The 15,642-nt window shown below is 39.5% G+C and overlaps 2 protein-coding genes across 4 annotated transcripts in view; one reads left to right on the top strand and one right to left on the bottom strand.

Moving 5' to 3' along the window:
- Positions 1–13,015, bottom strand: part of PLS1 (plastin 1) — a 38,946-nt gene extending 25,931 nt beyond the window's left edge. Inside the window, exon 1 of one of the 2 annotated variants that reach the window (XM_056499121.1) lies at positions 12,857–13,015. The gene's annotated coding sequence lies outside the window, so the exon portion shown is untranslated. Of the gene's footprint in view, positions 1–8,214; positions 8,390–12,856 lie in introns of those variants that run through there. The other variant, XM_056499122.1, reaches the window with a different exon arrangement.
- Positions 13,016–13,103: 88 nt separating this feature from the next.
- The window catches only part of ATR (ATR serine/threonine kinase), a 40,019-nt gene continuing 37,480 nt past the window's right edge, over positions 13,104–15,642 (top strand). For both annotated transcript variants that reach the window (XM_056499152.1, XM_056499151.1), the window contains exons 1-3: positions 13,104–13,627; positions 14,222–14,313; positions 15,209–15,352. In XM_056499152.1, the coding sequence (XP_056355127.1) occupies positions 13,569–13,627; positions 14,222–14,313; positions 15,209–15,352 (295 nt within the window). In that variant the 5' untranslated portion in view covers positions 13,104–13,568. The remainder of the gene's footprint in view (positions 13,628–14,221; positions 14,314–15,208; positions 15,353–15,642) is intronic.

The following is a 15,642-nucleotide window of genomic DNA, read 5'->3' as shown; positions in this document are numbered from 1 at the left end:
CTCTTCACCCTTCCTCTTTTCCATGTGACTTCCTTTAAAAGCGAGTAACCACATTTCAAATACTGGAAGATGGTGATAAGATCTCCCTTAAAACTTCTTTTCTCAAGGCCAAACAAAGCCAGTTTTCTCAGTCTCTCCTCCTATGGCAGCTTCCAGTCCTCTGATAATCTTTGTGGCCCTTCTCTGGGCCCCCTCAGCATCTTTCTCTGTGGCAGGAATCAAAACTGGACACAGTATCCCAGGTGTGGCTCTCTAATTAGTTCAGAACGAACTAATCTAACATTCCTGTAGACTGATAAGCACTGGGCTTTATAATGAAAAACGATAAAAAAATAGATCCACTCCAAATGCAGTAAAGAGGATGCTAGTCAATCTTAAAAGCAGGAGAGCACCAAAAGGACAAAGTAATTAGCTATACACACATTAGCTACATTAGCTACACACATATACCTGCATGTGTATATGTACAAATAAAGGTATCACAAGCACATGGTTAATTTTTGAAAGAAAAGACAGGGTATAATTATGGTATCAATTACAGTTATTAGCAGAGGATTATGAAGAGCACACTTCTTCCAATATGATCCAGGTTGTGAAGCTTCAGATTGGCTGTAACACTCAGATTATGTTTCCCAGCCTAGCTTATAAACATGACTGGATATATTTATGATGATCAAAAGTATTTAATTACTAGAAGTTAGAGGATAACAATGAAGAAATATATAAACCAAAATTCAACATATAAACCAATAATCCATGGAATTTTCCTCAGTCTTTTATGAATGGCATTACAAAGTGGAAAAGGTACAATTTAAGACGGAAAACCAGCATTTTTAACTTTGCCCAAAACTGTATGCACTGACCTTTGCTAAAGGAAGCCTATCAAACCAGCCACAGTGATAAATTTGCATCCACAAAATGTGTATCTCATGAAGGGAGGAGTAGATATGCACTGAAATTAATTACTCCACAGGAATTTATCCAACATACTACAGTAACTCTGGTCAGTAACAGAATCAACGTTTCCTCTATGCTTTTATGATAAACCTGGATGACTCATGCATAAGTAGTAAAACAAGCTGAGGTATCTAATTATTAGACCGGTCATGGGCCTGCTCCAAGCTCACTTACTATGGTACAAGCACAGAACAATTTCATGAGGCTCAGGTGAGGATTAAGAGCAACTCTCATAGGGCAGATAAAAGCTTACTTCAGAAAGATACCTTTTCATCCAAACAAAATGCCTCCAGCTTCATTTGGCTGCTGAGTGTACAGAATAGCCATGCAAATTTATCAACAGTATCAGTTTCACGCAGTTTCCTTTGCATGCATCATTCAAGAGGATCTCAAACTGCCTGTGCTTTGTGTTGTTGCATTCAGCACTCCAAACAAAATATATCAACAGAAACCTTACCTATGCACTTGTAAGCAAGTAATTTTGAAAAAGGGCTGTTGACCTGGAAGTTCATGGAAGAAGCTTTCGTGAAACATTCTGCAAATCCAATCTGTTTACAGTCTAGCTATACCAACATTTTGGGCTGAATTTACCAAAATGGATTATCTCAGATCACATGTGAGCCATTTTGCTTTGGTTAATTAGTAATTTTTTAAAGATTTCTACAAGCTTCACCTACTTCCAGCACAGAGCTGTGAGTATTGTCATCAAGAGCAAATTGAAACATTCTCTATGAAACTGGGACATTGAGGTGACGTAAGTCAATACCACCAGCCCTGCAGAGCTGTGCACACAAGTCACTACATTCTAAATATATTTTCTGAAGTTTATGAATACTGTCATTCTTAATATTAGTTATGGTTAGATCACTTCTGCAAGTAATAGAACAGCAAAGGAGTTACATTTTTTATTTCTGTAATGCCGTGTGTCCAGGGCTCCCTACCTGACAGCAAACCATTTCCAGGCAAATACATAAACAAAGCTGTTTCCATGCAACAAGTAGCTTTTCCTTAGGACTTGAAAATACCAGGAAAATCAGTATTAGAAAAAATAGAAACAAGATTTTTCTTACAGATCTCTTGATAAGACACAACACTTCTGTTTTTCAGAACACAAGATAAGACTTTCTACAAAAACAACATACCCCTTAATCTGAAGCAAAATGATTCTACTTTTGAGACAAGATTTATGTTTTCCATGATGAAATGTCAAGATTCAGTATATCTTAACAATCTTCATATTTTATGCAATTTAAATATATTACCTTTCCAATAAATTATGGAGTACAGAATCAAAGTATACAATACAATATAATAAGTGTGTGCCATAATACAACAGCAAATTAAGGGACACAAAAATAAAGTTTCCCTACAGGCTTTTTAACATGGTTAGATTCAAAAAACTCTGAGCCAAAGTAAAAGTTGGACACAGTGAATCTGTTGAAGTGGTGCTTGCTCTCACTTTTATTATGAACAGCCTTTAGCTCGCTGAAAGTTCAATAACAGCATGTAGATGGCATCCAAATTATGTCAGAAATACTGACATAAGGAAAATGGAAGTGTAGGAAGAACCTGAATATACTCTAGCCATATAAATCCTAATTATCTTTTATGCTATCTCAACATCTTTCATGATTTTCATTCCTCAACAACACAAATATTTAATCAAGAAAAAGAACACAACAGGCGTAAGGACTTAATTTTTAACATAAACATACCAATTATCCACTAATAAGACTGTTTCCACTAAAAAGTGTTTTCAGAATTCATTGTGAATAAAAGCAGCTTATGAAATAGAATAAATAAGAATAGAGTTACTACATTCTACAGTAGAAAAGGATGGTCCTGTTAGGTTTTTTTTTTAAAGAGATTTGACCTATGACTTGGTAGGCAAACAGCTGGGAAACACAAGTTGAAGTGCCTGGATGGCATCAGAAGCTTGGAAAGTGTGCAGCCAACCTAAAGCAGTTCAGCTCTGGAACATCCTATAAAGGCTTACAGCTGGCCTAAGGGAGATAAATTACTTTGGCATTCAGGTACAGGACACCTTCCTCTTTACCACAGCCAAAGTACCGTGGTTATTGAGAACATGTCTTTCAGTTGTATTCCAACAGCTTCAACTGGAGTCAGCTGGATTCGCTCATTTCCAGAATCTCTAATAATCATGCCATAAATAAAGTAATGAAAACCTTGGGAAACAAATAAGTGTAATACAATTGCAATTTCCTTCTAAAAGAGACAGAAGCAGTTCTTGTATGGTGCCGCCATGGAAAAGAAACACAAGCGTTAGTGTAAACACTCTCAGTACCACAGTTCATTATACACAATATCATAGACATACTAATATTTTGATTTTCCAATAAGGAAGTGTTGCATCCAGCAATAAAATCCACATGCTGTTAATGACAACTGCAACACAAAGACAGGAAACGATGGGCAAAAACAGTGTCAGAAGTGGGACTGGGGAATTCCCTTAGGAGACAGGAGATCACACAGAACACTTTCCATTTGTTGAGCAAATTTTATAACAAGTGTCTCTTCAAGCCTATTGGAAATCGTACATTTGTAGAAACCACTAGAATTATAATACATGTGAGCTTTGTGGGTGTGGTTCTAACCTTCTCAGTGTAAATCATTTTAGTGTTGCTTTGCTTCACCTTATTGTCCAGAGTCTAGAATATTTTTTACCTTTTACTGACACAGTTAAAACTAGTGCTTACAAAGGAAATGCACAAGTCCTGGTATAAAATGTGCTGCCCATTTCTGCTGTGTGACTTGAGAGATCCATTTTAATCTCTGTGTTTCTGGCATATTACTACAAATAGTTACTATCGGGTCCACTTCTATTTGCCATTAAAGTCCTGTATTTCCAATGAAAAACTTAATTCCTGTCAGTCATTAACATGTTTTTCTTAGACGGCTCAAGAACGCTACTTAAGCAACCCACTATAACCCACAAAAATAATGCTAACAGAAGTGAACCAACCCCACCACCTCATCTTTATATCCAAGAATCTGAAGCTGGAGTTTTGAGCATAAATTAAACACTTACAGGCACTGTTCTGAAAGCAACTGAATACTCCTGCTTTTCCATTTCACACATGGCAATGTATTTAAGCAATCCATGATTGCAGAACTACATTCAAATTAATTAGCAAGAAAGCAACAGAATTAAGGTGAATTGGTAGAAGAGACTTTTTTACATGTGTAAACATCTGGTCCAGGATGCATTTAACTGAGCCTTGAACAGAAAAAGTTCAATTAATATAATGTATTGTTTCATTTATCTGACATATTCTTATCTATTCTCACCATCAATATTATTTGCCTTCTGGATGGGTCATTTGATACTCTCCAAAAATCAGTTTATCATACTGAAACCTATGTCCCATGCTGACTCATCATTTGGCTCCCAGGTACACCAATGTGCTAGACCTTCCTTCCTGGAGAACTTGCTCAAGCCCCCATCAAGCACCTTTCCTGCTCTTCCTGTTCCAAAGGCTTCCCTTGCCTCACCAACCTTGTCCCCATGTGAGTATTTGCTTGTGCATCACTTCTCAATGCTTCCACACAGTGACCAGGAAAATGTCCTATCTCTGGAGGGCCACAGTTGGCAAGGATCATGCTTTCCAATTAACACTGGAAGCTGCTACCTCACATGCTGAAACCAAAAGCAAGGAAAAAATACAGGCTGAACCAAAGCTACAGCAGCCAAACACAGGAATTGTGGCAAAATTAATTCTTACGAAGGTCAAAGCATCATAGCAGTTTTAGCATGCAAATACACATTAGAAGGAAAGAGTACCAATAATAGAGAAAATTTGATTAGAAACTAGTAAACAGTTTACTTATAAAACCCCTTTGATTACCTGTAACTGCTCTGAAGAACAGAATTAGATTTAATGTCCAAACTTGATGTCTCTGTGACATTTCATTAGAGCAAACTACACTAAAATATAAATGGAAAGGTTACACTACTAAAAGCAAGTTCATTCAGGAACTCCATCCTCAAGTCACTCTTTTGTGCCTAGGCTGACATTACATATCAAGTTTACAACAGCAAAAGAGAGAGTTAAAAGACACACCAGTAAATGATACTTAATCTCTTTCTTTCTCTGTCTAGGTTAAAGAACATGCAGCTTTTGTTAGCATGCAAGTGCAATGACAAATATAAGCTGCATTATTTTTAAAGGAAATTTCAGCTGGAAAACATTCTGAAATTCTTATTGAAATACCTGTATCAATAAAAAACCCATACTCAGAACTCATGATGTGTTAACAGAACCCTCATTCGACAGGAGGACTTTTTGGGTATCCCAGTACTCACAAATAAGATTCATGGGTTGGAGTTTATGCTTTAATTAATCTTTTACTTCCTTAATAAACTATAACACTGCTAGTTAATTACTAAGCAGAAAAGCTAATGAGAAGTTATACTCTGGATTACAAAAATAACTTTTCCAAAAAAATCCTACAAATCAGACCCTAAGCAACTAAAAACACCACAAAATATGGAATAACACCTGTCTTCTGTTTCCAAATACTTCCCATTATTATCAGATTAACTTTTAAAGCCCTGCTTTCCAGTAACTGGAAAGTTTGTTTTAGAATTAGATTCTTGTACATTTTCTCAACCCCACAAACTGTGCCAAATTACAATTTCACAAGTTATGAGCTTCACAGTTTTTGAGAATTTGCTGGATTCTGCATTCTGTCTACTCCAATCAAAGTCTACTCACCTTCGACTGTTTAATCTGTTACAATGTCACTGATCTTTTGCAAGGCTGTCAGTATTTGTCCCAAGCCTCTGTTTCTTCCAGGTTCAGTGCCGCTTGAGGGGCAGCACATACTGTACTCCTCCTATGCTGAGGAGTAGGCTTTAGCCTTCTATGGCACTCATAACTTCAGAAAAGGATCTTTTTCTTAAGCCAACTAAAACATTCTGAACCATGTTTCTCTTCTCTGAGCATGAAGATAACATTTAGTTAGCACGTAACTGAAAGAGCAGAACCAAGAACGAAGCTCTCGGTGAACAAACAGCCTGACAGGCAGAAGAGGAGGGAGGTGTTGAAACAGCACAACTGCAACACTCCACAAAACTGCCTTTATCCTGCCCTGTGCCTGTTCTTTGGTAGCTGAGGTAGGAAACCTCAGCTTGCTACAAATAGTAAAACTCCAGCTGACAGACACAGGCTAACTCTTACTAATGAACTTAGGTTTAAGGTCACCCCAGAAGTTAATCACGTGAATATCATTAAGAGTAACAATAGAAATGCATTCATTCTGCCCTTAGCAGTTGAATTTACAGCCACATATTCTTCATACTCAGGCTAATTGCAATTATAAAATAGTACCGAATAAATGTGTGGTGCCAGAATATTTTCCATTTTCATTAATTATCAGATGGCAGTATGGCCTTCTGACACCCACTAATGCCTTCTTCAGCTCCACATGGTTCAAAAGATTATTAGATTAGACTGATCAGCTACTATACTGCAAGCAAGCCAGGATTTTCTGTCATGGAAAATTCATAGGTTATTTTTGGGTTTCTTTTTTCATTGGTCCAGCTAGAGGGAAAAGGAGGGTCCACCACAATACATGGCAAAAGCAACTGGCAGCATTTCAAAGCCAGTCTCTGCAGAGCCCACAGACACCCAAGTGCTACCTGTTTGCCAGCTCATAGCTTTAAGGAGCTATGTTTGCCCAAGTGCTGAGGATAAAAGGAGCACATTAGTAAATCTGAGTAACTAAAGCTAAATAGAGTATTGTTTGTACCTTCTAAACTAGAAGACTATCTGGGGCAAACAGGAAGCTCATTTGCTGGTGCTGTAGTTCTTAATAATTAGGCCAGAATAAAACATCTACAGTTGTTGTTGCCAACTGTCATTTTTAATCATATTTTGTAGATTAAAAAGGACAAAATTCCTGAGCAAATTTTTTTGTCCTAAATTATTCAAAATCTCAGCCTTAGGATTTCTATGATTAGGAGATAACTTCATATTCTTTAATGAAAACTATTTCTGATGCTTTGGTGAGAACTGCCATCTTTTATGCAAACATCAGAAATCAAAATTTAAAAAATTAAATCTATCAAAACCTTGGGTTTAAATAATTTTTTTTTTTGATAGCTTGAGTTCGCAATATGAACAGACATCCCTAAGCATTTAAACCATATGTTGCAATTATGCAACAGTCATATTAAAAAAAAAAAAAAAAAAAAAAGAGTCTAAACAAAAGATAAATCCAGGCATTTCTACTAAAACAATTAAAATCTAACATTTTATTCATCTGCTGGAAAACAATGCATAAAAGTGTTTATAATTTTGTTAATTAGAATTTTGGTTTCCTTTTTATAAGTATAAAAGAAAATAACGTTAGGTTAATAAAAACTTTTACAAAGCAAACAAAAAAATTATAGTTTAAAAAATTATTTGGTGCTTTAATTACCTAAAGTCACCTAAGGTGAAAAAGATACAATTATACAGTTATCTAGCATAAGCTAACTATAAGGAACAATACTTACAACACAGGAAATACTGTAAGCTGAATCACCTTTGTAATGAGCCTCTTTGTTTAAACACTGAGTATTCTCAAATATAATCGATTTACATTTGTTTTGTGTTAGCCATTTTAAGATGTGCCATGATAAAGTGACAATTGTTTGCTTTCACAGCCTGCAGTACGTGCTACAGCATTCCAAAGCTGCCCAATTACAGCCCAAAGACTTTCCAAACTGTGACACTTTCAAAGGAAAACATTAGTATTTCTTACCCCATTAAGTCATAACACTTTTTCAGGCTCTGAGAGCAGATTTTCACATATTTTGCAAATGAAATACATAGCCAAAAAGTGACTCTTTGATGATAAGATGATCGACCGTGACCAACAGATAAATCAGTATGTTGGTAAATCAGCTTTTTCACAAAGATAAAATGTCTTTGGAGGAGATCATATAGAATAAGTATTTTATTTCATGCAATACTTTAACTGATATGTTTTGGATTTTAAGTTAGCTACAAAGGAATCATCCTACTCCTAATGACCTTCACAAAAACTCAGTAACTCTGTCACACTGTTTATTGTCACTTTACATAGTGACAATTAAGGAAAAAAAATTCGTATTTCTAAGTCCCCAAAATTAATGCTCTTGACGATTAAACAATACCCTGTATTTAAACCCCTGTTTTAAAGATTCTAAACATGACTCAGAAATATTTATTGTGCTGTTACTGTCATTCAGCGAGTCAGTACTATGCTTACCTTCCCAAGCTTTCCTACTATTGCTGGTCTGTCTCCTGCTGAGTGAGGAGTCCAGTGGGATGCAGCACAACTCAAGTGACATCTTATTGAAGCACTTCTTAGGTGGCACACAGACTCGAGTCAATCACTCATCCAACATATGCTTCTTTCATTGGGGAGAGCTGATATGGATTAATCCTATTGAGTTTAAATGCCTAGATCTTAATTTACTTAGTAAAAAGCAAAATGCCATCTTAAAGAGTAAACTACATGAGAGAAGAGTCTGTTCCATAGATTTACCACAATAAAAAAAAAAATCAGGAGGGAAAGCATGAAGAAATTTTGGAATGCAACCAAAATATGTGCTTCTATTATTATAGAAATTTCACAATTTCTACTTTCCCCAAGGCAGTCAGTCTATCAGACAGAAGTTCATTAAAAAGCCCAGTGTGGCTGATCCAGTAGCTGTCTTTCACACAGCACAAGGGCTGCCATTTCAGGGTGCAGGCCACCTTATGAAAACAAACACAAGAGTGCCAGAAGTAGGGATTTGCTCTGGCATGACAAAAAACAAGTCATGTGTTGCTGCCAAGCTTCTCTTGAGAGCAGCTTTGGTAGGAGGTGATCAAACCACCTTGCCCATGGTAAAGAGGCCAGTTGGGAGGTTTGAGTTTCAAGCAGAATAGTCAAAGATTCTGGAAATTTTAAGGACTGCACATGTTAGTTTTAATTATTTTTTTAATCTCTGGTAATAGCAGAATAATGCAATACTTTTTGAGAGATCAAAGATATATAAATGTCAATGATTAAGATGAACAAGATATCAGCTTTTAGAAGAATTTGTCCAATTGGCCTTGCACTAGTGAAGTAGTTACCTCTATATGAACTCTAAGCAAATGACAACTCTTAAAAAAGAGGGAATTACTGATACGATTTAAATTATAACTAATTATCTTTTTATAAAAACAGAAATTATTGATAACATCTAAATTTATGTGCTCTCATATTTTGTAATTTGGGATGTGAAAAATATTCTGCACCATACAAGTAAATACTCAGCCACAACTAACTGGCTGATAAGTAAAATGATGTATATCTTGATATTCAGTTATTTCACATTGAATACATCATATTACCTGGAAAGTGAGGAGGAAATCCTCACTAGCTTAAATCAAACATATGTTGACTCTATAAATCAAACTTGGAAGAACTAGAAATATTGCAGAAGTAAAATAATCAGCTCAATGGAAAATTATAACTTCATACTACTTTGCATTGCCTTACCTTTAAACTATGAAAGAAATAATTTCATTTCCTTTTGTCATAAGGTGATAAATTAGTACAAAGAGAAGCAGTAGGACATGTGCAAACACAATGGGAGAAGGAGAGATGTGGAGTTAAAAGAAGAGCTTGATAAATCAGCAAGACAAAAACACTCCAAACTATAAAAATTTTGGGAAAGAAAACCTATCAGAGAACATCTGGTTGAAAGAAACAACTAGGTCCTGAATCTTCTACAGAAACAAACACTTGAAATGGCATTCAAATAAATATAATCTTGCTGATAACATAGGACTTAATATTTCAGCTTTTCTACATGACAATGTTTTTAATCAGTCTATTATAGCACTGATTATTAACGAGATGAAAGGATGAATACACTAATTGAATGAAAGTGGGAAATACTGGGTCCAGCTCTTTTTTTCCCCCTAGGGTCTATTATTATTATTAAGGAAACATCTGCCAAGAGAGCCCTGAAAGTGGGTTGATAAGCCTTTTCCTACAAAGATTATATTTAGAACTCTAATAGATTTTAGTGTTATGTGTTTCCTTTTCCCACTTTTTCCCCCTCTCTTGTATCTGTTAGTTTTTGCTTAGCTGGATGTACATAATCTGCTTTCAGGTTTCTGGCTTGCCTACTGTCCTTACCACCATTTACTATTTCCATTTTTTACTTTTTTGTTTAATCATCAAAGTAATATTCAGGGTGACACAATTTTAATCTGTGCCACTTCATTCCAGCCCAGTTGACTAAGCAACAGAGGCAGAGATATAAGCCACGAGTGCTGAAATCCACGTTCCTGCAGGGCACAGAAGCAGTGCCGTGTGTCCAAAGGTCAGGCACCTGCTGTGACAAGCACTTGCATGGCTGCACAGGGAAATGTGACTTAGAGCACTCACAGCCTGTGTTACCACAGCAGCCCTGCAGATGAGGAGCCAGGAGCACACCCTGGTACTGAGTGAAACTACTCAGTCCAGCTCCCGGCACCCCCGTGCACCATCCCAGCTGTGTTTCCCCTCACCACCGCTATCCGCCTGTAAGGTCACAGCTCCCCGTTCCTGGAGGCACCAAGGAACACACCCGAAGACTTCCACGCGCTCCTTTTGTCTGCCTGCAGGACGGCTGAGATTGAGCTGCAGTCATGGCAACCTCCTGGGGGAACAGCTCACACACATCCACAGAGCGCAGGAGCCCCAAGAACTGTGATTATGTCTCAGAATTAAACAACAGGGGGAATAAAAGTACAATTAACATGCTCTTGTGCTCTCAGACCTGTTGGTCCAATGCAAAGTCCCTCACTGTCTTAAAATTAGTACAATGACCTACAGAGGCATGTGGTAAAAAAATGATGAAAGCCAAGAAAGAGAAGGACCTGAGTGTGGAAGAATCATGCAACTATGCAGTGAGAGGACTGCTCAGGTAGGGAAGAGAGCAGAAAAAAAATTAAAGAAGTAACAGCAGCTTTGGCAGAAATCTTGGTAGTGCTGTATACACTGTATCTGACACTTAGTTGTACCTATCTGCATTAATTTCTTTCCCTGTCCCAAATTCTGCAAGCTGGGCTCTGCTCATCTAAGATTCCTTTCACCAATATGAAGCAGCCACATTGGAAGAGAAAACAGAGAAAGGTCTCCAGGCACACACACTATCTTCATTAGCAAGATAGTCACTCTCTTCAAATGCATGATAACACGCCTGCTTCTCCTCCTGGGGGCCAAGAGACATAATAGCGCAACATAACGAGATGAGAAAGAAACATCCCGTGCTTAAGAAAAGCAAGAAATGAGACCAGGTGTTTCAGGTGCTGTTTCCTTGGATGGTCTACTAAAGACTAGTTTGTGTGAGTGGGACTTCTTACATCCTCACAGCCCAATGAAGTTGTTATGGGCACTTCATGTGGAGTCTTCTGACACCACGGTGGCTAGAGAAATTTGATGGTACCGTGAAAAAATCAGTAGATGGGGGTTTGCAACTGGGAAGAAAAATTCCCTGTGAAGAATGAGGAACAGGAGATCTCTTTACTGAATTGTTAGAAGTACTTATTCCAAGTAAGAAAAAAGCATGAATTAAGTGCTCAGTAAATGCTCACAGAAGGTGCACCACAGGTAGCATTCTACCTGTGACAAATGAAAGCACTTCTACAATATCTATATTAACATGATCTCACTGTTGACTCCAGAGACTTCCGTGCAAAAGCACTTTTTATAATTAAGCACTTTATGTGCCACACCTATGCTTTACCAGCAAAAACAATGACCCTATGATTCAGTACATTTAGCTTATTTCTTAGGATAATAGAGTCTTCTTTAACTTCCTAATATACCAATGATATCCTGCTTTCTCTTATGTTCATCAGGGATGAGGCGGGAGTTTTAATTCTATATCAAATCGGCAAACAGTACCATTTACACGTTTCTTAGTGTGACTGTCATTTCAGTCTTGGAAATTTACAATCAGAATATTGTTTTCACAATAATAGATACTTTAAATTGAAATGGTCTAGAAAATTTTGTGTTCAAAATAACATTGATAACAAAACCCAGATGTACTTGGTCTTCCAAGTTCTGCTTATCAAACCATACATAGCTACATGGTTCATGCTTTCTCTCTAGAAATGACTCTAGAAAGACTAATATTTTATAAAGTCAAGTGGTAGAAAACATTGTAATATATGCTGAAAAACAAACTAAGATAAAACCCAGTTATATTTTGTAAAGTTTCTTGAAGTATTTCAGGTCCTTGCCAAATTATCAGCCTTTAAAAGGCCAGCAGAATTTTATTGAAATAGCAAGCATGTATTTTGCAGGACAAAAATACCCATCTCTGAAAGAAATATTAGCAATAGGTTCCCAAAAGCATTCAGCTGAAATGGTTCAAGTAATTGAAACACACGTGGGCTGTTTCACATGCAAGCGGCACAGTCCTAGCACAGTGGAAACAGGCAACAGAATTATCCTCCGAGAGGATTTTATTTCAACCCAGAAACAACGCTAAGCAAAGTTCATAAGCAAACGCAGAAAGAGACGGAGCTCCTAGTGACAAAAACAAAGCACAGAGTTCAGTGTCCCCTCGCGTACTCTCTCTGCCTGCCCATAACCCCTTGTTTTAGCCTTTTTTCTCCTGAACCTTCGGGAGTCGCTGCCCAGGTGGGGCCGCACGCTCCCGCTCAGCGCCGGCACCGCCCGGGGCGGCGCAGCGCCCGCCGCGCGTCCCTTCGGGGCTCTCTTCGACACCTTCCGTACTCCACATCTAAACGTTTCGCAAAAGAAACATAATACACAGCAACACGCTCTCAGAAAGTGATAATGACAAAAAAGAAGAACTGTGTCTTACACACGCTGCTCACCGCTACCTGCGTGCAGGAGCGCCGAGCCCGCTCACCTGCCGAACGCGCCCTCCCGGACACGGCGCTCCCGCCGGACACGGCGCACGGCAGTACCGAGAAGCGCCCGTTCGCCGCCCGCCTGCCCCGGGCAGTGCCAGCGCCCCGCCGGTCCCGCCGCCACCTGCTGCCGCGGGGCCGGCCCGGGCGGGCGGGGCGATGGCGATGGCGGGCCGGGGCGGGGCGCTCGGGGCCGGGCTCGGCCGCCGGCGGGGCTGTCCCGCACCTGACACCCAGGTGCGCTCCGCCTGCGCGGGGAGCGCTGCCACGGCCGGCCCGGGAGGGAGCTGCACCGAGCGCTCCCTTGGCTCCGAAGTTTCCTCCTTGCCGCTCCTCACAGAGCGGGCGCTCCCTCCTCGCTTAAACTACTCTCAGTAGTGTGGCGCTTCTTTCTTCCATCCCCTGGAGCCCTTGCCCGTATTCCGTCAGGCGCCCGCCGTGGCCGAGCGGTCCCTTAGTGCTGCCGCAGGATGCTCTGCGGGGTGCGCGCAGCTCCCACTGGGTGTTACCGTTCCGCGCAGCAGAGCCCCGCAGGGGCTGTGAGGTGCCCGCGGGAGCCATCGGGGACCGACCCGGAGCCTCCGCGGCCGCTCCGTGTGCAGGGACGAAGCGGTTAAAGCCGAGCGGCACCGGGGGAGGAGGTTTGGGCCCTGCCGGCCGCCGTCCCGCCGTGCCCGCCCCGCGCCGCGCCGCCCGATTCAAAGCGGAACCATGGCGGAGCAGGGCCTGGGCATGGCCTCCATGATCCCCGCGCTGCGGGAGCTCGCCGGGTAGGACGGGCCCGGCGGCTGCCGCGCAGGGCGTGTGTGTGCGGGGCCGTGCTGCGCTGGGGAAGCGCGCCCGGCGTTGTGGCGGGCAGAGGGAGGAGGAGGTGTGCGAGGTGTCCTGCGGCCGGGCCCGCGCCTTCCCCTCAGCCGGTCCCTTCTCCCGCCACCCGCCGGGATCTGTCCCTGGCAGATCCTGCGTGAGCGGCCCGGGGCTGCCGCTGTGTGTGCTGTGAGCGCTCACCGAGAGCCACGCGAGCCGGGCTCCGGAGTTTTAATGACAGCACGAGCACTGTAGCTTTGTTTTGAAGTAGGCAGCGAGCTGATACGGAGGTACAATTATACTGAAGATGTGACCCTATAAGACTGACTTCTGAGGGACAGGCTGGTCACTTAAACAAGAAAAAAAACCAAAACAACAAGCCCAAACCCCCTCTCCCCCAAACTTCTACACACCAGGGAATCAATTTGTATTTGTTTTTGAAGACTTCTAGAAGAAAAAAAGATCAGTGTTTAACATTAAGTTGTTGAAATAGACTTCAAATAATTGGTTTTTACTTTAAAATTGGTAACATCACAATGTCATTCTTTTAATTTTAGTGCTAGTCCAGAGGAATACAACACAGTTGTGCAGAAACCAAGACAAATACTCTGCCAGTTCATTGACAGAATTCTTACAGATGTAGATGTTGGTAAGCATTACTTTCCTATCATCTAAAGTTGTTTGCTTTAAACTTTAAGTAATTTCTGCCAAAAATAAAAGATAAAACTCTCGTTTTAAGAAGGTTCTAGCTGAATATAATACCATTTATGACTTATTTTTAATAAAGTCCATTATGAAGTATTTTGTGCCAGGATGTGAAGTTCCCTATGCAAATAAACGATACACACACACCCCCAAAGAAGGAGGGAGTGAATACAGTGCAGGGTTGTATGAATACAAATGCTCACAACATTGAAAAGTAGGAGTGTCATGTAATGTAACTGCTCATGAGTAACATAGCTTGCAAATCTTAATATTTATGTGTCTTTCAGAATTGAAATGTCTGAATCTCAGGTCGTTTCCTTCTTGTACTAACACTGGATAGGTTCCCTGGGAGGTCTGGATAAATCTGATATGATTCAGATAAAAACTTTCTGCTTCAGTTAGCTGAATTTACATTTTCAAACCTTTTATATTCTGGAGGTTTGAATCAATTTTCAGCATTGTTTCTTTAGCAAGACTATAAACCTAGTGAAATGTTAAGTATTTGCTATTCTTCACTCAACACACAGATAGAATTTTAACTGAATGTTAATGCATTTCAGGTTAATAATATTTAATGAGTAATTTATACTTCATACAGTTTGGAGTCACATAGAGGGTTTACAATATGCATGAAATTATCTTCATGGATTAAAAAAATATACTCACAATAAATAATTTGGAAGGTTTAATACCATGTAATGGTATCTTATATATATTTAAAAGAAATCTTTATCATAAGGAGAAATCTTTCTCATCTCATTTTGTTTCTCAAAACAAAAGTTTTGAAGTGGTTTATTGCAATGCTGATTTAAATATTGTGTTCTTTTTTGCTTTTCAAGTTGCTTTGGAACTGATTAAGAAATCAGATTCACAGCCAAGTTCTGTGATGTTGCTTGATTTTATTCAACATATCATGAAATCTTCCCCACTTATGTTTGTAAATGTGGATGGAAACCAGGAGGAAACTGAATGCAGTTGCATTGGTGAGTTTGATGAAAATGTTTATGTGGAAGCTTGTTATTTTCGGGATTTTAATGTACAGACAGTGGGGTCATCCAAACAAACACAAAGGGGGAAAAGGCAGATATGTAAATTCATAATTTTAAATTTAAAAGTGAATATGATGATAGACTTTGAATACTGTGAATGAAGTAGCACTTGTGATAATGTAAATTTCTCAGGACAGATTATGAAATTATTCGTTACCATTGCCTAGATATATTATTATATAGTGTTGATGAGGTAAGCTGTACATGTACTCATTGCCTAAGGG

The sequence above is a fragment of the Oenanthe melanoleuca genome, chromosome 9 (assembly GCF_029582105.1).
Source record: "Oenanthe melanoleuca isolate GR-GAL-2019-014 chromosome 9, OMel1.0, whole genome shotgun sequence".
NCBI lineage: Eukaryota > Metazoa > Chordata > Aves > Passeriformes > Muscicapidae > Oenanthe > Oenanthe melanoleuca.
The sequence above is the reverse complement of the archived record's forward strand: the minus strand, read 5'-3'. Positions and strand labels throughout refer to the sequence as shown.